Below are 25,266 nucleotides of genomic sequence, written 5' to 3' on the forward strand. Positions count from 1 at the left end.
TTTTCAAATTTAGAAATATATAACATTGTGAGTAGCAAATGTGGTTAACTAGGATTTTTTTTTTTTGGATAAAAAGAGATTACGAAGCATAATGCTAATAAAGTCGATTGAAAGATGAGTCATAATAATATTTAAAATTAAATTTTTTAACACTTTTAAGTTACAAGTATTAAAATAAGATAGAAAAACTTGACACACTTAAAAAATGTTTTCTTGTTATTTTTTAGTGAAGAGACAACCATTAATGAATTTTTTCCACAAAATTTATGGGAAGGAGCAATGTTGAGGAAGATGCATGCCAATTAGAAACAATATTAAACATATGTGTAGTTTGTAATAACAAGTTCTTAAGAAATTGTATGAAAAACTTTAGGCCATATTTGTTAACAGTTTTTAATTTTTTTTAAAAAGAAAAACATGTTTACTAATAAGAAAATAGGAAAAATTTCTGATTTTAAAAATTAAAAAGTAAGGTATTTTTTGAAAACATTTTTTGGTTGTTTTAAGTTGATTTCACTTATTTTCATTTATTTTTTGAGAATTGTTTTAAAAAATAACTATACAAATATAGGAAATAATTAAAAATAAAATACTACAAATAAAAGTTACTTTTAAACAATAAAAGAAAATTTCAAATTTATGATAGATTTTTGTTTTATAAAATATTAAAGAACATTTTTTTAGAATTATTTTCGAAAAAACTTTCCCAAAAAGCTTCAATTTCATTTTTTTCATAAAAAAGTGGGTGATTTTGATTGCAAGGGATTTTATAAAGGAAGGACAACTAAATGGCAACGTATAGTTTCTCATTTTCCATTGAGAACATGCATGGACTTTTTCCATGAAACACTAGGGAAGGAATAATATTTAAGGTGTCAATTAGAAACATTAGGCATTGTGGGACAATTTTTTCTAACAAGCCCTTCAGAAGAATCTTCAAATCCTTTGACTTTGATGATTCTTGTTTTCAATGGAAAATGGTGTTATTGTTTTCATAAGAATAAGGGGAAGGGCTCCGGAAGGTGTCAACATAGAAAAATTAAAATGCTGTGGGATCGTTGATGGAAATTAAATAAGGGCAGTAGTTTCTTTGGTTGTTTCCTACCATGGGAATCATAACCAATGATTTCTTGTTTTCCATGAGAAATGGAACTGGTTGGGAAGGTGTCAAAATAGAAACATTTGAGTATTATGGGGTGGTTCATGTATTTAATAAGGATAGAAACAAGGGTAGAAAATCTTGACTGATTCCTTTTGTGAGTTTTTTTTCCATGGAAAACTAGGCAGGAGAAATTTTCCACAAAATTAATGGGGTAGGAATAATGTCTAGAATGTGCTGACTAGAAAAACTAAACACGATGGGGATAAGATAAGTGGTACTATTTTCAAAAGAATTATTTAGAATAACCTTTTAGGAAGGTATCAACAAAAAAACAATAAACATTGTGGGGTAGTTGATGTATGTCTAAAATAGAAAAAGGGTAGAAAAGCTTGACTCATTCCTTCGGTAATTTCTTATTTTCCATGGAAAAACAGGCATCGAAACCATTGTCTTTTGTTTTCCATGAGAAGATGAGTGCTATTGGTTTCAAAAGAATGATTGAGAAGGATTTTTAGGAAGGTGTACATCAATATAGAAACATTAAGCATTGTGGGGTATTTGACATATCCTACAAGAATTGAAAGGAGGGTACATGGGAAAGCTTGATCGATGGTTACACGGTTTCTTATTTTCCCTGGAAAAATTGGCTTTGAAATTTCTCCACAAAATTTATGAGAAGGATATGTCTAGGAAGGTCTTAATTAGAAACATTAAACCTTGTAAGGTAATTTCTATCGACAAGCTCTTAATCAAATTCATATAAAACTTGACTAATTCTATAATGAATGATTTCTTATTTTTCATGAAAAATGGGACTTATTGTTTTCAAAAGAAATAAGGGGAAGGCCAAAATTAATTAATGGGAAGACCATAAAACTATCAAACATATAGAGGACTGTTTTTTAACTTTAGTTAATGAGGAAATCATAGAAAAGCTTTTAAAGCACTATCTCTCGTGTGGTTCACAACTATGCTTTTTACTCTAAAAATGGGTGTTTATCCCAAAGAACACAGGTTGTCTTTTAAAGGCAAACTCAAAGCAGGATTTTACTTTGAAGCTAACTAGCTAAAAAGAGACAATTCCTAATGGAGTTGGTTGAACATGTTTGCATCCTATTGGTGAGATCAATCAAATAGGAGATGTTAGAAAAGTATCATTGTTTCCCTTTTACCTTGTAGTGGTTTTTGCAAGTTCTTCATAGTCATGACTTGTTAGCTATTATTTATCAATTTGAAATATACCTATATAAGTTCGTCCAAAACTCTTAGGAAGAAGAAACAACAATCCACAATTTATAATCTAGAACAAATGGAATTAGTATATTAATTCTTTGTTATCTTAAGAGCACATGAGATTCACTTCTTCCTAAAGATACCCTATAGTTATCTATTGATTGGGATGGACTCTACTCTTCTTATATCTTCTCACTTGGGGCTGCAAAGTAACAATCCCTAGTTGGAACTTAGAGGCTAAGTATTGATTTATGGCAATACTATATCTGAATTATACTGGATTGGAATGCTTCTGAACAATTTATATATTCTATCCTCTTAATTTCCTCTTATTATATGGTGAGATAATGTTGGTACCCTAGCTCAAGTGCAGCACATTCAGGTATTGATTACCACTTTTTGATCATTACATTTTTCTTGGATTGGCTTCATCCACATCTTTCAACAAGGAAATCATTCACTTAGTCTCTTCAGCAATAATTAAGCTGAGAAAAGTAACCATGACTTGGGATATTTTGTGAGGAGAAGCTGCTAGCTGTTCTCTTATCCTGTTTTTTCCTTGTCTGAATGCCAAGGCACCAATATGAAAAAAGAGAAAAGAAAAGCAGATGTATTCAGTGAATTCTCTTTGTCACCTTCTCCGAGCGGGCAAGAATTGATGTGTGACCTAACCCATGAATGTTAGACCCAGGGTGAGGAAATATGAGGTGTTATAGATTCCATCTTTTCTAGTTTATAGTCCACTAATGCTACATTTGGTTTGGGAAAGTATTAAAGGAAGAAAAAATGGTAAAAAGAATAATTATCTCATGTTTGATTATATTATGAAAAATATAAAATAAATATAATTAAATTTAGTTAAAAGTTTATGTATTTTCAAATTATTTAATCTTTATTTAAAAAGTTAAAATAAGTGAAATGAGTTTGGAAAAATATATAAAAATAATTTATTAACTTTCAATCAAATAGAGATTGAATTTTTTTTGGAAGAATGCATTACTCTCAAGCCTTCAAGATATTATTATGTTGATATTAAGAGGATTATGAATCAATTTAAGGACAAATTGGGTGAAGCATGTTATGGAACTGTATTTAAAGGAAAGTTTTTTTGATGAAGTTCTTGTTGTTGTCAAGATCCTTCAACAATTTCAAGGGAAATGGGGAAGAATTCATTAATGAAACGAGAGAAATGAACAAAATCCACCATATTAATATTGTTTGCTTAGTTGATTTTTGTGCTGATGGATTTTGTCGTGCCCTTGTTTATGAGTTCTTACCTAATGGATCTTTAGAGAATTTTATATTTTCAACAACTATTAAAAAATGCTCACTTGGTTGGGAGAAACTTTAAGATATTGCTCTAGGCATGACCAAAGGTATTGAGTATTTCCACCAAGGTTGTGATCACAGAAGCATCCATTTTGATATCAAGTCTCATCATATTTTAGTGGATTATAACTTCAATCCAAAGATATCCAATTTTGGCCAAGCAAAATTATATTCTAAGGGGGAAATTGCTGTTTTTATGAATGCAACTAGAGGGATTGTGGGTTATATTGCACCAGAAGTATTATCTAGAAATTTAGAGAATGTTTCCTAAAAGTTAGATGTTTATAGTTTTGGAATGTTGTTGCTTGAAATTGTAGGAGAAAAAAAAAATGTTGATGTGACAGTGATAAACACTAGCCAAGTATACTTTCCAGAATGGATCTAAAATCATTTGAATAAAGGAGAAGAGTTGTAGATTTGGGTTGAGGAAGATGAAGATGCTAAAATAGCAAAGAAATTAACAATTGTGGGACTTTGGTGTATTCAATGGTATCTAGTGAATCGTCCTACTATGAAACTTATGGTACAAATGTTAGAATAGGAAGGTAGGAGACAATTTAGCCATGTTGCCTAATCTTTTCACCTACATGAATCCAATGAGAACAAATGCAAGCTAGACTAGAAGATCTCTTCAACAAGAACTAACACTGATCTTAGAACTAGAGTGAAAAAAAACCTAGTATTTTTTATTTTGTATAGTGTAGGATACGATGGAACAACACAATCTTTTAAGTTTATTCATTTCTTTTTTATATTTTCTAGCCCATTTCTCCATTTTGTGCTAATTTATATTCTCCTTGTTTCTTTTTTGGACTACTTCCTATGCTAAAATTTTCCCCCTTTCATTTTCTATTTCCCAAATTTGGATGGCAAAAACAATGTCATTTTGTATCTCAAATTTTCACCACTTAATGGTTTTACCTTTGAGAAGGTCCCTTCATTAAAGACAAGAGTGCCAGATTGAAAGACCTTATGTCTTGTCTCTTTGAAAAAAATGATTAAGGAGTCTTGACATACATACAATATGAAATAATATTGAGATATGTGTTAGGACAAGGAGTCTACATTGCATTCTTTGTCATCTTCAAATTGAACAATTTCTTCATCAGATGCACCTTATTGTTTGTCGATGGCTTTTCATTCATACCGGACAAAGCCTTCATCAGATCTGTTGTGGTCTTCCCCTTTACAACATTGTGTGCAACAGACCTAGATATAGTTAACCTAATAACTCCTAGAACCTGTTTGTCAAGAAGCGCCCATTCCTCAACCTTCATACTCTCAGGTTTTGTCCCCAAAAGAGGCAGATGCAATTTTCTCCCATAGAGATAATCTTCAATCTGCATCCTTCAATATGCAAAGTCTATGCCATTAAACTTTTCTATTCCAAACGCCTTTCCTGCTTCCTCTGCCATTGCTCCCACTCAAACCTAACCCTAGGCTCTGATAACAGTTGTTGTGCCAGCGAAAGCTTTGATGCCAACAATGTTAGTTTAAAGAACACAAGATAAAACAATCACACATATGGTACATGGGGTTTTAACGTGGTTCGGACAACCATGCCTACGTCTACAGATGAGAGATAATGATTCCACTATACAATAGAGAATATTACAGAGGATAAAACAAGATACAACTATTGGGTTCCCGAAACATCCCATGTTTCCCCACTCTTTGTATCCATACCTTACTACGAGCCCTCTCGCTCTACCAGGTACCTCCCATTCTTCCTCACATCTCTATCCACCTCGTATAGTCTCTACAGGTCCATCTCCATCTCATAACTTTTTCCCCTCATGACCTAGAATATTTATAGAGATATTTCCAACAACCTTCCTTATTCTATAAGGAAGTCTAATATTACAATAATATATCAACCTAGAAATATTCTATATAATATTCTTTACAAAAAAGGAATCTATAATAATTAGGAATTTGGGACACTTCCTAACATTTGTGTCTTCTTCCGTCTTTATTCTTTGATCCCTCATTCTTTAATAAGTTTTATGTTGACTTCTATCTCTCTTTCCTTGATAGTTTAATTTTGTGTCTTCTTCTTTTTCTTGGTAGTTTTTGTTTTATATCTCATGCTACTTATTCTTTTTTGAGCATATACCTTTTCTATTCCTATTGAGTTTCATAATGTCTCTATGTTTGAACTTGTTCGCATTGATTATTTCCACAATGACACAAATAGTTTTCATGTAGATATTGGTATTTGGTACTTTGATTAAACGGTACAAAACTCGATTGATTGCTAAGGGATTTCTCAACGGTATGATTGCTAAGTTGTCTACCAAGTCACATCCACTTTTGCATTTTTGATTTTTGATTTGCAAACTCTCAATGCTTTTTGCATCATGAGTTTGTGGGGAATGTTAAAAGTTATTAATATATTTAGTATATTAGAACTATATATTTATTTATTTAGTTACTATATCATAATTATTTTCTTTCTTTTTAGATGTAAAGGTAAATTAAATCTTTATCTTTATTTTTTTATTAGGCCTATTTAAATTGTAACCATGTTGTACTACTTTTAAAAAACAAGAATTCATAACGAGAAATCCTATATTTATTTTCCTTTCTCTTTTTTCTCTTTGAATCTTGTTTGGATTTTGAACACAACTGTTAAATTTTTTCTAAGAATAAACACGTCCTCCAAATTTTTTCTCCTCAAGAATCATACTTTGCCTTTCAAGGGTTTTTTCTTGCTTGTGCAAAGTTGGGACTTGAAATAGGATTTCACATTAAAAAGGCATGCCATGAAAACTGAATTTCACAGTTCTGTTAATAACTGAGATAAAGTAAACTCTTCATATTTTCTTCCTTCCAAGTTTTATGATGACTAAAATTTTCTAAATGGTTTAATACACGTACAGTATTGAGAGAAGAACTTGGCGATTGCAATCTCCACTATTTTTGCAACATCAGCATGATTGGGAAGACTTTCTTCACTCAAATCTATGTCTCTGTTTTTTCGGTTATATTTATGTTGCTCACTTATATCTGTCTACATTTTTAATCCAATTTATATTTCTTTCTTATTAGGAGCCTGGATATTTCAAATTATCGGTAAGGTTTTCAAATTCCTACTATTAATTCTGTGTAAAAATACTATAATGAGAATTTCATATGAAAACTCATGAAAAGTACTGAATTCGATTTTGCTTATTCAAAATTTTACTTTGCTGCAAAAATATTTTTATATTTGGAATTTACTTAATTTGAATTCTGTTCAAGTACATTCACAATACAAAGAAGGCAAAACAAATGGAATTGAAACTGGGGTCTCCATATACAAGGCCCCACATCCATGCAACCAACAAAACAAATTGCAACAAGACAACCACCTAATGTTTTCCTTAAACTTTGATAATGGAATGCATGTAGTCATTAATTTGTTTACAATGATCGTATTCCTTTTTCTAAAACCTTTATTCATTTCACATTTGATTTATATTCAGTCATAGGAAGATTTGTGCCGGGGATATTGTGCCTATTTGCCTATTTAGTCTACAAGTTTTGACGAAGACATTTATCGTTAGATGATGATGTTGAAGAATTCTTACAGAGTTATAAAAATCTTCAGTTGATTAAGTACTCATATTCAGATTTAAAGAAGATGACTAACAAATTTAGTAATAAATTAGGACAAGGAGGCTTTGGCTCTGTATATAAAGGAAAACTTCGAAGTGGTCAAATTGTAGCAGTAAAAGTTTTGGTTATGAATAAAGCTAATGGACAAGATTTTATCAATGAAGTAGCCACAATTGGAAGGATTCACCATGTTAATGTAGTGCGACTTGTTGGATTTTGTGCAGAGGGATTAAAATGGGCTCTGGTATATGAATATATGCCTAATGGGTCCCTTGATAAGTTTCTTTTTTCTAAACTTGAAAACAACATTCTTCTGAGTTGGGAAAGATTATATAAGATTGCACTAGGTGTGGGTTGTGGGATTGAATACTTACATCAAGGTTGTGACATGCAAATTCTGCATTTTGATATCAAGCCGCACAACATTCTTCTTGATGCAAACTTTATCCCCAAAGTTTCTGATTTTGGCCTTGCAAAATTACATTCAATAGAAGAAAGCATTGTGTCTCTAACTACTGCTCGAGGAACATTAGGATATATTGCTCCAGAATTATTCTACAAGAACATTGGAGGTGTTTCATATAAAGCTGATGTGTATAGTTTTGGAATGTTATTAATGGAAATGGTGGGAAAAAAGGAAGCATGCAAATACATGTCTAGAGCAAAGCCAAACATACTTCCCGTCATGGATTTATGATCGAATAGATCAAGGAGAAGACATGGAAATTGGAGATGCCACTGAGGACGAACACAAGTATATACGGAAGATAGTCATAGTTGCATTATGGTGTGTACAGATGAATCCCACGGATCGTCCTTCAATGAGCAAGGCATTGGAGATGCTAGAAGGTGAAGTTGAACTCCTGCAAATGCCCCCCAGGCCTACTCTATACTCCAGGGAGATGTCAGTTGAGGATCATATGAACAATCCAGTTGGGGTACCAATTTCTTCACGAAATGCGACAATGACGATCAGCTTGGAGGGAAGGTAGTGCCTCGCAATAGCTACTCTCATTCTCTGTCCTGTAATACTTTGTGGTTGATTGGTTTAGATGCAAGGGTTAGTGCTTCTGTAAGATCCATATATGTACCAAGGTAATGTTTTAGCCAGAGGCAGTTCCTTGGCACCCTTGGACCGAGGGTAGTCTTCTGTATTCACCTTGAATTATCTAATAAATTTCTCCATTTCCCTTAAAGCATGTTTATAAGGATCAGAAAGGTTTCCACATGCCTTGAGAACACTTGAAAATGAGAAATGATTAGGCTGTACACGGCCAGATATCATCTTGCAGAAAAGTTCAATAGCTTCCTTATCACACTCTCCAATTTGCACATATGCTGTGATAATTGCGGTCCAAGACATAACATTATGCTCAGGCATCCGATCAAATGCCTTCCTCAAATCATCCACGGACCCATCTGCTGTACACTTTGCATACATGTCCACCAAGCTACAACCAACACAAACATCTGAAGCCAATCCCAAACGTATAACTTGGGAATGCAATTGCTTCCCTAGTGCTAACAATCCTGACACTGTACTAGCAGAAAGGACACTACCATATGTAAACCGATCCAGTGCATGACCACTCAATTCCATATCCAAAAACAATTCAATCGCATCTCTGGCACAACCCAATTGCGCAAATCTAGTTATCATCAAAGTCCAAGTACCCAAATTTCTCTCTGGCATTTTCTCGAACACCTTATAACCTGAGCCCAAGTCACCACTACCCTTCACGAACACATCAATCAATTCACACCCAACACACACATCAGCAGCAAAATACCCGGTTTTAACCACAAACCCATAAATTATCTCCCCAACTCATTGAACAAGCCCGAATCACGACCACAAAGCAATACTCATTTGGGTAAAAACCCAATTCGAGAAAATAAAAAAAATGTCCAAATTGCTTGCAACTCCATGCTGTTAATCGCAAAACATGAGACCATCGCACTCCATGAAACCAAGTCTCTCTTATTTTCCATTCCCTCAAAAATCAACCTAGCGGTTGCGGTGTCGCCACGTTTGGAGTACAAGCTGATCAGAGTGTTCAACACAACCGAGTCGAGCTCAAGTCCAGACTGAATTAGCTTCCGGTGGACGAGTTTCCGGAGTTGGAAGTTGCGGAATCGGATGCAGGACTTGAGGAGGATGGAGTAGGTGGTGAGGTCTGGTGGGGCGTTTTGCAGGGTCATGAGATCAAGGGAGGAGAGTGCATGGTTGAGGTGGCCCACGTCGAGTTGGCGGATCTGACGGTTCTTGAGGGACTCGAAGTTGGGGTTTTTGTGAGAATGCGGGTTGGGGATAATGTTTTGGCGGGGAGGGCTTAGGGTTTTGAAAGAAGGTGGAAGGAGGGGAGGGGTTGGGCGGGAGAGGGAAGAGAGAGAGTTATCACGGTCTTCCCCAATGGCTAGTTTGAGAGAAATGATGTTGTGGAAGGCTTCAAGCTCATAAAAGAGGGAGAGCTGACCAAAAATGATTTTTGAGTATTGTTGGATTAATATTGTTGCAAATTTAATTTTGGTTGGCTTCTTCTAGTTACCATGTCAAGCCCCAAAAATTCAATATGGTAATTTATAAGAAAATAAGAGCCCATCTGACGAGTGATTTAAAAATAGAAAATAATTTTTAAAAATTCATAACATTGATATTGTTTTTCTATTTTTAATTTTTAAAAATAAAGTGAAATAGATAGTAACTATATATAACAACTTAAAACTTAAATACTGATTCAATTAATAGAAAAAAATTACGAAATAAAATGAGTTTAAAATGACTATTATTTTTCTTTTATATAAATTATTATTTTTGATTTTTTTCATTAGATAAATGAATTTCAAATTAAACAACACTTAATGTGTTAAATTCATTAATGAATTTAGAAAATTTTAAAAATAATTTAAAACTTAAATAGTGACCCAATTAATATTAGAATGTTATGAATAAAAATTAATTTATAACAACTCTAATATTTCTCTTCTATTATGAATAAAAATTAATTTAGAACAACTTTAATATTTCTTTTCTATATAGAATTATTATGTTATGATTTTTTTTTTCACTAAGTAAATGAACTTCAAATTAAATAAAATTTAATAGGTTGGATTTATTAACAATACTTTAAAACTCAAACAATATTCTTATTAATACCATAATTTCATGGATAAAAATTGGTTTATAATGACTCTATTATTTCTTTTCTACACATAACTATATTTTTATAAATTTTTCCACTAGAAAAATAAACTTCAAATCAAGTGATAGTTTTTATTGAATTTAAAATTTTTTAAAAATAATTTGGAACTCAAAAATAGATCATTTAGTCATCAAAGCAAAAAAAAAAAAAAAAGAAGAATAAAATTGATGTATAATGAGTCATGACTTTAATATTTCTTCTATACATACAACTATTTAAAATTTTTTTTTCCTAGGTAAATAAATTATAAATTAAGTAAAACATAATTAATAATTTAATTTTTTTAACAAATCCTTTAACTTTTAAGAATAATTTGCAATAAAAAAATTGATCCAATTAATTGTAGAAATTGAGTACTAAATGTATGCATGTAATAAAACTTGACTTACATGTTAAAAAGTTAAACTTTATTCATTATTCATTTTAAATAAAATACTATTGACAATTATTATTTTTAAATTATTATTATTTATTTTTACGGCACATTTTTTTTTACAAAAATATGTTAATATTCTTATGTTTCTAACATATAATAAAATAGTATATTTTTTATTAAAAATATAATTGATGATTTTATTATAATATATACTATTCATGTTTTACTAAAAAATATTTCTTTTGAATTTCTTTGTAATACAAAATTATTTTTATTTTCAATAAGACTTCAATTAAATTTAATTAATGTTATATAAATTGAATTTATAATATTTTTATAAAATCAAAATAGAAAATTTATTTTTAAAAACAACTTATCCAAACAAATTGGTTTTATTTTTATTTTTAAAGCATTTTTTTTATAAACAACTTGACAAATACCTTATTTTATAAAACATTAAAAAATTGTTTTATGTTCTTTAACTTAAAAAACAATTTTTAAAAAATCATGGCCAAATGGAAAAAAAATAAAATTAAAGGACATATTTGATTTGTATTAAAAATAAATACTAAAATAGTAATTTTTGTTTCACTAGAATAAAAAAATTATTTCATAATTAAAAAAAATTATTTATCTTTAACTTATATATAGTTGTAAATTTATTTTTTATTTTTTTTAAATGAAACGTAACTTGAATTTGATTTTACATTAATATAAACTAAATTTATAAAATTCTTATACAATAAAAGTAAGACATTGTCTTTAAAAACAATACAAATTCTTTCATTCAAACAAGTTTTTTATGAAATGCATTTGCCAAATGCTCTTGCTTTTTAAAAATTAAAAAAAAAAACTGTTTTTGTTTGCTATTTTAAAAACAAGTTTTAAAAAACATAGCCAAATGGACCTAAGAATTTGCTTGAGGATTGTTTTTGAAAACAAATTTTCAAACTTAGAACCATATTTGGTAATTGTTTTTGACAAAAAGATAGTTGTTGATAACTTATAACAAGATTAAATCTATTTTTGAAAATTATGGACAACTTTATGTAAATTAGTAAATATGTTATTAAGAAAAAATAATATGAATCATATGATTCAAATAGGTTCTCTTTTCATTTTTTTTTTTCAATTTCTTAAGAAAATTTAGATATTTATTTATTTTTGATGGATTATTACTTAAGAATAAAACAAGACAATATACAAATAATTTAATTTGAATAAGAAATTAATCTAAAATCAATCCAAAAAATTTCAAAATTGAAACCATAATTCTTCTATTGCATACCTGTGGACCCCGCATTTCGAGCTCATGCGTTTCCCACTCGATGGCGAGCTCGATTTTTATTTGAAAAATTGATTTTTTTATTTGATTAAAAAAAAACTGACTTGGAGTCGCCACTTATTTTTGTTTTATTTTTGAAAGGGTAAACAAAATAAGAAAGAAAAACCCTAAGTGTGACTCCTTATTTTGGAAAAGGCGGTCTGTGAAAAACCGGATCGGGTTCGGGGGTCAGGTTACTTATCGGGAAGGTACGGTAAGGACCGTAGCACCCCTTTAAGTCCCTAAAGTCGGGTCTCTACTAATAAAATGAAGCAATCATGACAATTGATGAGGGAATCAATGAATACTCAAAGTGATCATGCACATGTGAGAATCTAAACATGCATACAGAAAATGACCCGAGCGAGTGTGGATGCATACTTGGGCAGTGATCCATAAAGCGCTATCAAGAAGTGAGGTTAGCGCACAATTAAGGAATAATTTCGAGCATGTCATAGAGCAGAATAAAATCGATCATGTATGGCAATTAAATCAAACAAACAATCAATCAATCATAAGGAAATCACGTATGTTGGGCCCCCACCAAAGCCCGATTGATCTTGCATGAATTGATCTCACAAATTCCATTATTTTGGAATTATGAAAATTCATTATTCTTGCTTATGTAAAACCAAGAGGAGCAGAAGATCATTTGAAAACCAGAGCGGAATTAAAGCTATTTGAGAGAAAATTAGATTTTTGAAATTTAATTGAAAAATTGGAATCTCGAAGATCACTAGAAAATTGGAGTTTTAAAGTTTATTTGAAAATTGGAATTTTGAAATTAAATACAAGAATGAGAATTTTAGAAATTAAATTTGAAAGGAATTGGAATTTCGGAGAACTAAATTTGGGAATCGGGATTTTGAAGAATTATTTAAAGACAAAATTTTAATAAACGAATGAGTGAATAAATAAATGAATGGAATAATAATAATGGTGAAATTATAAAGATTAAGTAAATAATTGCGAAAAATAGAATTTTAGAGATTGGAGATTTGAATTTAGAGATTGAAATTTTGAGAAATTATTTGGAGATGAGATTTTAAATATATGAATAAGTAAATAAATAAATGAATAGGATAATAATAATAACGAAAATAATCATTAAACAGTGATATATGGACGGTGGAGTTTTTGAGATTGAGAATTAGATTTGGAAGTCGGATTCTGATGAATTAAATTTTAACGATTAGAATAAATAGATAATATGGAATAATAATGCTACTTAACGGAAACAATATTTTAAACGAATAGAAAAGGAGTAGTGGAATTTTAAGATTGAAAATTAAATTAGGACGTTGAATTTTTGAAGAGTTGGACCTTAAATGAATAAAAAGATAGGGGATAAGAATTCTAGTTAACGAAAATAACATTTAGGCGAATGATAGAATTTCTAAGGTTGAAAGTTAAATTGAGATTTTTGAAAGATTGGACTTTAAATAAATATGGGATGATGATTCTAATTGATGAAAATGAAATTTAAACGAATTGTAGAATTTCTAGGATTGAAAATTTAAATTAAAACATGGAATTTTTGAAATATTAGACTTTAAATAATTATATAATTCCAATTAATGAAAATAAGATTTAGTTGAATTGTAGAGTTTTTAGGATTTAAAAGATTAAATTAAAACATGGAATTTTTGAAGGATTAAACTTTAAATAACTAAATAGATACGGGATTATAATTCTAATTGATGAAAATAAGATTTAAACGAATTCTATAGTTTTTAGGATTGAAAAATTAAATTAAGACATGGGATTTTTGAAGGATTGCTTGAAGATGTAAGTTTTGAAAATAGGATTTAGAAATTGGGATTTAGAAGATTTACCAAGAAATTAGGGCTTTAAAAATTAAATTACTTAAGCTGGAAACATGGAACTTACTTAAAAATTAAAGCAAGCAAATGGGCCAACTTAAAATGGGTGAGAAGGGTAAATAAGGTAACAACCAGGGGCATTTTGGTCCTCCTTCCTTGGCCTTCAATTGTTGTAGCCTGGGCAAACGACTTTATTACTATAATACCCTGGGGAATGCACAGGCACTTTTTTTGGTAGCACTTCTAACAGAAGAACGTGCAAGGTTTGTAGTGTTGTGTCTTGCTGCACCTCTTCGAGCACTGTGACGGGCATTGGAAGCTCTTCAGACTCCCCGGACCATAGTTCTTTTGGTCGTAGTGGTGACTGCCATGGCCATGCGAAGCTAATACAATGGTGTGAAGCATGGAAATGGCAAGAAAAGCCAAGAGAAACAGCGTAAACACCCTCGCCATGGCAATATAATGCTTCGGACAAACTCCTTCTCTGATAAGTCGAGAGCATGGGAAATGCACCCTCTTTGCTGACATGAACAATATCTAAGATTTCCGCGTTTCCAGGCCCCAATACCCATTTCAAGAACAGGGGAAAACAGCGAAACAGAGCACAAATAATAGGAGAAAAATGGACCCGTACCAGCCTCACTCCATATATCAATCAATGAGCTCAGAAGAGAAATTAAGAATCAAGCACAGAGTGGGTGAAAGTAAGCTCAGATTCCAGAAAAAATAAATAAATTACAAGGATCCACAATATGCATGTTCAGACATCAAAAATGAAAATCCTCATGCATAGAAACTATCATAACATGGCATCAAAAACAAACAAAAAAATAAATAAATTAATGAATCCGGTTTTCAGAATCCATACCTGAGTTATTCCACTTTCCTGCTCGTTTCCTCGGTATGTCTCCCTTTTCCATCTCCCGAAAAGCCCCCAGATATCTCTTTTTCTTTTCCTCTGTTTGTGTCTTCCTCAGCAAGCCATCCTCGGCTCCACTGCTATCCGCTGCATTCCGTCTAATCTCGCCGCCCCCATCAGCCTCAATCCCCAGGTGGTCAGAAGAAGAAAAATCATAAAATAAAATCACTCCAAAGGGGGGTCTACAATACCTCATTATTTTTCCCTCATAATCTATCCGATTCTTAACAAACTAAAATTCCATAAATTATATTAATTCAATCCTTCATTAAAAATGGAAATAACAATGTTTAAATCATCAAATTTAAATTAGAAATGTTTAAACTCTTGTCGTATGGTAAAGTCAAGATAAAAAATCATCAATTCTAATGATTTTTTTTTAATTAATTAAAGAGAATTTTGGAAATTATTGCCTTACTGTAGACCCCCATTTTGGGGCCTCACTTTTTAGCGTTTCTGTAGGTCACTTTCTTACCAGATGGAGGCCCCTCAATGAGCCACTTGTCCACTCGTGGATGGCTGCTAGGGAACCAGGCTAGTAGCTTGGAGGACCAATGAGGATACGACATCTGTAAAGAAGATTCTGAAAAGGAAGCGACAAGCCGTTATGCTGGAAGGGGATTCTGCAGCCGTTATGAGACGCGTATGAGAGAGAAATAGGAGGCTGCAGAGTAGTGGTGCTTGGAGGTAGTTGTTTCTGGAGATATTGTTAGAGGGGCAAATCTGGTAGAGAAAGAAAAGACGAGGTTGGCAGAGAGCAGATGGCTTTTTGGGGAGGCTGGGCTGTGATTAGGAGGGGGGAGTTTTCGGGAGCTAGGAGAGGGAGCTAGAGGAGGTGCTTTTGGGCGGCCATTCTGGAGAGTTATTGAGAGGAGAGTAAGATCTTTTCAAGAGGGCTTTTGGTTGGTTTTTGGAAGAACAGTGAGAAGGGGAGGACTCCAAGAGCTTTTGAGAGAGTTTTCTGAAGCATTGTATCTTTTCAGGGAGTGAGGAAAAAAACAGAGAGCGACTTGAGAGAGAGAGGGAGAGAGCTTGAGGAGCAAGTTTCGTTGAGGGGGAAGCGGATACTGTACCTACGGAGGAGTAGATAAGGTTTTCTTCTGATAGTTTAGAGGATAGAACCTCGAAAGAGCATTTTCCAGGTATGCTACTCATTTATCTCCATTATTCTTCTGTTATTTGCTCCCTTCTGTTCCTAGCTGGGTGTTATTTAGCAGTTTGCATGTGGATATCATGTGGTTGCTCTTGTTGATTTTTATGTTTTCATTGGATTCGCTATGACTACATGTTCATATATTTTTTTCTGGGTTCATTTTGAGAGAAATGATGTGAATCTGGACCAGTTTTATCCGCGTGGTATCTCAAGGTCTTCTTCTTATCATTTCTCTTTAAATCCATTTCTTCCCCCACTAGTTGGTAAGCCTGTGGATGAATTATGAGACCAGGTCTTGCTTAACCAACTCCCATCTCACCCATCTTTGTTTGGTTCTATCAATTTTCCTCTCTATTTTTTCTCTGTTTTGGTGTCTGTTCGCGGCGTGTTTTGACTGGTGCATCTCCAATCTGAGAACGCAAATCCAAGGAGCGGGAGCTGCGATTACAGGTGCTTAGTTTCTATGGAGTGCCCGAAGAGCATGTTGAGTAGATTGAGCCTGTTTTGAGTGTTCTATATCAGGATTGGAGGTCATAACTGAGTACCTGTGCTTCAGAGTATCACAAAGCCCTTAAAATGTCATCCGCAGAGGGCTTCTAAGGATACCTCTTGACTGCTTCATCTGTCTGTGCCACTCCTTCATCATCTATGGTATCATTTCCCTTTTGGCTAGCTATCCTTTGATGCGATGGAGAAGCTCAAACGACACCGAACTCACCACGAAGAGCAACCAGTTATCCTCCTAGACAATGAATGTGATTGCCAATGTTGCTGAAGGTAACGCAGAATATATTAATCAAGTTTTCTCAGATAATCGAAAGGCGTTTCGATGATGGGTCATGCTTGAGGACGATTCTGTATATGAGATCTAGCGCAGTCGTGCACTTTATCCCGTTTCTTGGAAGCATAATGACAAGGACGCAACGCTGGAAGTTTGAGATAGTGTGGAACTTTATGAATAAGCTGCCAGGGTCGAAACGCCATGGATGACAGGCTCGACTTGATACCATAAGTATTGGGTGTATAAGATTCATGGTCTTACAGTCCCCGTTAATGAATCACATTGAGTGCAAGTCCAATATGACCCATGGACTTCGCTAGCCAGTTTATTCCCCCAGGATCTCCCATTTCTCTTGCATGCTGTAACACGTCGTTCCAAGGATTGTAGAACGGGCGTTAGGATCTGTTTAATATATGCCAAAATCGTTGTATGAGAGTTAATTGGCATTGGGATATTATTGCTGCAGTGAGCCATCATTGAAAATATACGTATACAGTGTTTGCTATCCGGCTAGGTTTCGTGCACAGTGGCAGCATTGAGGCAATTTGGAATCCTTGCTCTGGTATACAACCAACCTCTAGCATCGTGAGCCAGTACCCCATTTCCATATCCAGATGCCCACCTGAAATGCCGAATCTAACACTTTCATTTCTTCGTCATATCCACTGCATCATTTCTTCACAACCATTTTCTAAACCCATTGATCATACCCCCCACATGCCTTTTCTCTCACTATCACCTTCCCATCCTCCATACCCACTGCCCGTAACTTGCTTCACCACCACATTTGCCCTTCTCATTCTTTCTAAACCCTCTCATCCTCCCTTCGTCGTCCGTCTCTACGCATCTCTCAACTTCCATATCCAGCGGTCCTAATCTAACCAGGCCGTCAAAGATTCCCTTGGTTGCACCCTCCAATGAAACCGATCCAAGACCAACAAGGAAATCCCATATGACCCAAAGTCACGCCGGCTTCTGGACGAGCGTAGTCATATTCTGTATAGGCGTTCCTTTGGCCAAGAAATGGTGCACCTTGCACTTATCTGCTGAGCCATCAATGGCACTTATAATAAATAATCAAGATAAGCATGTGGATGAGGAAGAGGTTGCCATGCCATGGCCCACAGGACAAGAAAGCTGCTGGAACGCCTGCTATGTTTGACTCATACATTTATGAGGATCTCTACCTCTGCGTCTTGTCTCTGTTACATGTTGGGGTTTCTGTGGAAATCATAATGCAAAGATACAATGAATCAGATGTTGGGAGCATGGAAAGAGACTCTTGATGCTTCCAATGATATCCCGTCAGCCTTGAAATCGCTATCATCTCCCAAAGAGGATGCAAGCAATGAGCGCTACCTATCCGAGTCTAGAAACTCATGCACGGGATGGCTACTACCATCTCCAAATGCTGCAGCGACCCACTTCCCTCAGTCTTGGGCTCATCTACAACTTACCTTACCCATCCCAAACACCCTGCTCCCATCACCCATGCCACCCTTGAGTAAGAGCACTAACCCGTGTCTCTCCCTCTCTCTCGCCACTCGTTCTCTATTTAACGTCAATCCTCCCGTGCATGGTCATCTGTCGCTCCTCTCACACTCTTCTTCATCCTATCCCGCCGTCATGCTCATCACCTTCATCCATCTATATCTCTCATACCCACCCAATTAAGTAACCATACCCATTTCTTATTCCATATACTCATCGAGCCCATAGTTATACCATCATCCCTTGCTCATTTCCACACGTATCCACCACAGGTAACCCAACTAACCTTCATACCCACGCCCTCCACCCCAGACCTGGTCATTTGTCCCATTCCCAACAGCGGGTTTATGAGGATTTCGTTTGGTTTCTCTGGCAAAATCAATCTGGACAGAGCTCAAATGCAGTTCCTGCTGGATCACATGCTGCATCTGGTGGCTCCTGGCAGTTCTGGTTTGTCTCGTGCTTATGCTTCATCATCAAGACAGCTTAGCCTAGGCTTCTACTCTACTGGGACCGGGGCCATTGGATCGAGTGCTACTCAGCTCTTGGATCTAATTCTTGAGGATATGGATCCCAGTTCTGCCCAATTCCTTAGTGGCCCTTCTGCACGCATTGGAGTGATGGATGGTGTTTCTCCTCATGGCTCTAAACTTAACTCTGTTTCATTTTCGTCAATGGCTCCTACCCTTGAAGTTCATCCAGTGGAGGCCTCTAATGTTGGAAAAGGATTGGGAGTTGCTGCACTATCATTGCCTACTGCTTTTACCACAGAACATCCGTGGAGTGCATCTCTAAACCCTTGTTGAATACTGGAGATGCATTGGATAAATACCAAATTGATGCACAGGAGTTGGAAGCTTTGCTAACCAAGGACTCAGGGGATGCTGAAATTTAGGGGTTTATCACTCAGATTCCCGAAATAAAATGTATGTGCCGAGACGAGGCTCCATTGATTGTAGCTCAAAAGGTGTTTTAAGAGTTTATATGAGAATGCATCAAACAGTCTACAGTGGAGTCATCACGTGATTAGAAGGCCTATGGTTTGGTGACAGTGGTAGTGACATGGACAAAGGAGAGAAGATGATAGATCAGATTCAAGAGATGGAGCCCACATCTCTGCTAGCATCATTCCTCCCTAAGCTCACCACTGCATGCTTCTAGTTGCATGGCCACCTTTGGCATGCAATTTTTTTCCTTTTCTTATGCCATGAGCTATCAACCTACTTCATCATCCCTTGATTTTGAAAGCAGTTTCCCTATACCTCGTTTTGGTAAATACTTTCTCGATTTCAGGTTTTCAAATAATTCCAATTTCTCCATATTTCATCCTTAGAATTTTTAGGATCACCCAAGAGTCCCATTTTTAGTAAAACTTTGTTGTCATCTTTCCTTCTGGCAAACAATTTCTACATCCCCCTTGTTTTAAAATAAGCAAGATTTTAATTTTGTAATTCCAATTAATGGAATTTATGAAATTAATTCATGCTAAAATAAATCGAGCATTGGTGGGGGGCCCACATAAATAATTTTATAATTGATTGACTGATTGATTGATTTGATTATCATACATGATTGATTTATCCTGCTCCCTGACATGCATGCTATCATTCCTTAATTGTGCACTAACTCTCTCTCTTGATAGCGCATGGTGGCTTGTTACCCAAGTATGTACCCACTTTCACTTTGATCAGTGTCTATGCATGTTCTGATACCCACGTGTGCATGATTTATTCCGGGTATTCGTTGATTTACTCATCCATTATCATTATTGTTTCATCTCATTAGTAGAGACCCGACTTTAGGGGCTTAGAGGGGTGCTACGATCTTTACTGTACCTTTTCGAATAGTAACTTGACTCCCAAACCCAATCCGGTTTTTAACAGACCATCTTTTCCAAAATAAGGAGTCGGACTTAGAGTTTTTCTTTCTTATTTTGTTTACCCTTTAAAATAAAACAAAAATAAGTGGTGACTCCAAGTCATTTTTCTAAAACAATAAAAATCATTTTTCAAATAATAAATCGAGTTTGCCATCGAGTGGGAAACACATGAGTCGAAATGCGGGATCCGCACTTACATTCTCATTGATAATGTGGAATATTTATATATAAATACATTTCAATTTTACTATAATTCAAATTCTATCTTCTACTCTAATTCAAACTAATAGTACACTTCTACTCTAATTCAAACTTTATATTTTACTCTAATTCAAACTAATAATTAATAGATAAATATTAATAGTTAAATTAAGGATAAACTAATATTTAAATTATTTAGTTTCTCTATTATGCCTCCACAAGATGGGGCTCTAGGAGGAGCGTTGAATCTTGGCTTGAAGAGTGAGAAATCATGCATGTGGAAGAGGCTTGGTGAGAGCATCAACTAACTGATCTTTGGAGTAAACATGAGCCACACAGAGAGCATCACTTTGAACTTGTTCATGAATAAAGTGATAATCCAATTCAATATGTTTCATGCAGGAATGAAAGATCGTATTGGAGTTGAGATGAGTAGTATCAACATTATTGCAATAGATCATAGACACTTGTAGAACATAAGCACTAAGTTCAATAAGAAGTGAACATACCCAATGTAATTCTGTAGATGTATATGCAACAAAACGATATTCCACTTTAATAGAAGAGTGTGCAACAATTCTTTACTTCTTAGAACTCCATGATATAGGATTATGACCAATGTAAACGATGTAAGCACTTATAGAAGTAAAATTATCTTTAGCATGAAAAGAAAAGGAGAGTTGCGATAAAGAACCAAACCATGATCATATGTGCCACAAAGGTACCAAAAAAGGTGTCTGACAATAGTTTAATAAGCACTAGTAGGGTGATGCATAAATTGTGAGGGTTTACTCATTGTAAAAGCGATTTAAGGTCGAGTGAGAAATATACTAAATATTGCCAATAATAGTATGATACTCTGTTGGATTAGAGAGGGCGGTACCGGTATAGAGTTCAAGAGTTGGAGATGTAGTAAGTGGTGTGGCGCTTGGTTTAGCATTTGACATGTGAGTGTGAGCTAAGAGATCGCCAATATATTGATGTTGAGAAAGAAATAATCCATGACGATGGTGTGTGACTTTAATGCTAAGAAAATAAGAAAGAGACTCGAGATCCTTAAGGGAGAATTGTTGGGCAAGATTAGGATGAACTTTTACACAACACCATCACTGTCACTTGTTATGATAACATTATCAACATAAACAAGGAGATAAACCATGACACCACTAGTGTTGAGGACAAATAGTCAAGTGTAAGTATGAGAGTTAGTGAAGCTAGAGGTGAGAAGAAACTAGTGGAGCTCATGATACTAAGCATGTAGTGCTTGCTTGAGACCATAGATAGCTTTTTAAAGTTTGCACACATAATTAGGATGATCACAGTCAATGAATCCCAATGGTTAAGCCATGAAAACATCTTCAAACAAGTGGCCTTGAAGAAAAGCATTATTAACATCAAGTTAGTAGAGAAACCAAGCATGGCTGATTGTAATACTAAGAACAAGATGTATAATGGTGGGTTTGACAACAGGACTGAAAACATCATGACAATCAATGCCCGGTCATTGCTGAAATCTTTTAGTGACAAGATGAGCTTTGTACTTGTCAACAGAACCATCAGGTAAATGCTTAATGTGAAAAATCCACTTACACCTAAGAAGATTGTGCTTTGGATTTGGGGAAACAAGTTCTCGTGTACCATTTTGAACAAGGAAAGTAATAATACACTTGGAGACTTAGTTATCTTCTTACAAGGGCTGCAAATGAACTAATTATCATTCTTAGTCTATTTCATGCTTCATTTCAGATCTGAATTTTTCTTACTTGCTCTATTGTTGTCCAAATTTCTTAATCATTTTTTCATTCTCTAATCATTCTGCCCAACAATTTGAATAGAACCTCCAAATAATCATCCAAATTTTCAACTCTTGACAAGCAACCACACTTGGACACTCATAGTTCCATTCTCCTTACAGTATAGGATTCTAAACTTTAGGAATTTTAATTTCTTGTTCAGTCTTGTTGTCTACTTTGCATGTTATTGGTAAGATAATGGTAGCTCCACACAAGAGGAATGACATGAGTAAGGTACATGTTGCTACAAGGATGAGATGGAGACCAAAAAATTCTGTCATGATTTGAATTGTTGCCCAAAGCAGGTTCTCTCATTGCCAAGGTATAACTCTCAAATTAAGCTCATTTGTAATGTATGGGAAAATTATATGCTAATAATGTTCGAAAGCTTATGGCTAGTGAGGTTTGTGTATATATGAATGTGCTTTTGAGTTTTGAACCTTAATTTACAATCTAGAGATTAAATATGGAATCTTGTGTTTTCTACAAATGTTGGAGATGTTACAATATTAGAATTGTTGATTTTCTATGATGCCTTGATGTCTTTTGATAAACTTAGAATGAATTGTGGACTTGGGAAGGGAGGATTTCATCAATAAGAATGTAAGAAAACACCATTAACACATGTCAATATGAAAATGACTAAACTGGGGCATGAATACCAAAAAATGTTAACCTTGTACCTATAGTAAAATAATGGAAGTTCAAACTCTGGAAATCATGTGTTTTTCCTTTTTAAACTGATCCATGCATGGAAACATGAAAAAGATTGCTGAGGTTGTGGCCATTAACAATATATACCTAGAGGGATAAAGCAACATCATAAAGAGAAAATTTGGAAAAGGTACACCCTTGGGCTAACCTAGATCTACAAGCTAGGACAAGAATTGGTCATAGCCATGTACCTACAAAACCTACTTATAATTTCTAGGGAACTTTAGAGTGCATACACGTGTGTGTGTATACATGTTTGGATGTATATATATGTTTACAAGATAAAAACATAACCTTGTACTAGATGTAGGCAAAGGTATTCACTAGATACAAAAATTTCCTTGTGTCACTTGTTGAGACCAGAGAAATACCTATTTGGATGTGGTGATTAGATTTCAACATAGCCTTCTTGATGGTTTGGTTCTTGAATTATGAGGCGGTGGTGTCTGTTGTACCCTTAAATTTTACTCCGTATGAAGTAATTAATTTATGGAGGCAAAAATTCCTTGTATCATGAAAGGAATAGTAGTTTCTTGTTGATACTATTTTGTTTGGATGTTGGGTTCCTATATTGTTCAAAATGTGATTTTGATTGCCTGATTGTTGCAACTCACATTTCATTCGTTGTTTGTATTCTGCCTGTAGGGTAATATGATACTATCAGATATTGGAGTTGCTGAGAAGTGAATATATCATTCTACTCTCAATGGTAATTATAACCTGCCTAGTGTAACGTAATTGATAATATCATGGCCTTGCCCCTTAGTCCCAATTGGTTTCTTTAGTTTTTGTCCATGAATGACACTTTATTCAAATAAGCATTGGTGTGGTGTTACTCATGTAATTTTTTTTCTTATTCATAGAAAAAATAACTATTTAAATATGTTGTTCTATGTCCTCATGGATCTCTGTTAACAAAACATCAAATCTCAGAGCTTCTTAGCCTTTCTTTTTGAGTGTCAAGTCATTTTCTCAATATATTGATCTAAAAAATCTCTGTTGTGTTCCTACAGGTTTGTTTTGTAGATGCTAATTGGGATTCACCATCTGTATATATCCATTATATGATTCTATTATTTTTTTACTGGAAAAAAGGTTTATAATAGATATCATGTTTAGGAGAAGGATTTTTGTTGACCTATGAGTTTTGTATTTCTCCAAATTTTGGAATATTACCGCGAAGCTTTTGTGTCAATCTTGAAGGGGTTAGCCCTTTTTTTTCTGTTTACCCAATCTAAACTTGCTATTGGTGTTGAAAGAGATCCAGAAAAAAATTGTCATTCAGTTATGAGGTGGTTGGGATAAGGTCAAGCTACTATTGCAACATGAAATTGCATGTAATATCAAAAGAAAGATTATGCTTACTCAAATTCTTAGAAGAAAAATGTTTCTGATCCACACCATTTTTATAGTGTTTTGAAGGATTTAATGGGAAGCCTCACAAACGAGCGTCACAAAAAATGAATAATGATAACTTATAGCTGTGGCCAACTCCAAAATGCAACTATATGCCATTTAGCGGGGGCCAAAAACAAGATGCAGTTGTAAGAACCATTTGCTGCACTTTACTATGGTTGCTACTATTACTTTAACTTGTGTTTATGGTCACTTTCACAACTGCAACTATAAGAAATTGTTGCACCACCTATGGCTACACCATGTAGCGGTCAGCTTGGTGTGCAACCATAATTTGCAGGCACATTATTTCTGACCTCTAGTGAGGGTCACTAGCCGCTGCTATAAGGCATTATTCCTGTAGTGCTCCCTCTTACTATTTGGGCTTGGTTAATATCATACTAGTTTGAAAATTTTGGGTATATGGTTTCTAGAGATGCATTTGAAGTTCATTTGTTAGAGAATATTTGAATTTTGGGAGTTGGTAGTGGAGTATTAATTTTCCAAGGTTGAGATTTGTTGGTTTTTGGTGTAATTAGTATTCGTTAGTTTAGGGATTCCTTGTCCCACATGGATTATGAATTGGTTTGGTCAATGCTTGGAGGCTTATATATAAGCCCATGTCCTTTTAGCTATCTTAGTGGCTTTAGCCAATATTAGTATAAAGAAAGCTCTTTGCCAAGTAAGAGCCTCCTAGTTCGATATTCTTCCAATTTTGTAATTTTCTAATTTAAAAGTTAATGAATTGATTGCTATTTCCCAAGGACATAGATAAGACACTCTTATGGTGCATCATAAATATTATGTCCTTTCTTTTATCTTTATTAATCTTATTGCTTTTCTTTCTATTTAGAGTTAGTTTACTTTGTTTTCTATTATATATATTTGGTGTTATTTAAGTCATGTGAGGCTATGCAATACAACAATAATCATTTGAGTACTATGGAACT

At 34.2% G+C, this 25,266-nt stretch overlaps 1 protein-coding gene and 1 pseudogene across 1 annotated transcript; one reads left to right on the forward strand and one right to left on the reverse strand.

The window, feature by feature from the left end:
* The first annotated feature begins 7,064 nt into the window (after positions 1-7,064).
* Positions 7,065-9,662, forward strand: LOC132255322 (rust resistance kinase Lr10-like; annotated as a pseudogene).
* On the reverse strand, positions 7,784-12,146 carry LOC100854711 (pentatricopeptide repeat-containing protein At3g49170, chloroplastic). The gene is given in 4 exon segments (XM_059743421.1): positions 7,784-9,093; positions 9,095-9,168; positions 9,170-9,736; positions 12,132-12,146. Coding segments are annotated over 4 exon segments (1,320 nt in total). The 3' UTR covers positions 7,784-8,429.
* Positions 12,147-25,266: the final 13,120 nt, after the last annotated feature.

This window comes from Vitis vinifera, chromosome 16 (assembly GCF_030704535.1).
Source record: "Vitis vinifera cultivar Pinot Noir 40024 chromosome 16, ASM3070453v1".
NCBI classification, from domain to species: domain Eukaryota; kingdom Viridiplantae; phylum Streptophyta; class Magnoliopsida; order Vitales; family Vitaceae; genus Vitis; species Vitis vinifera.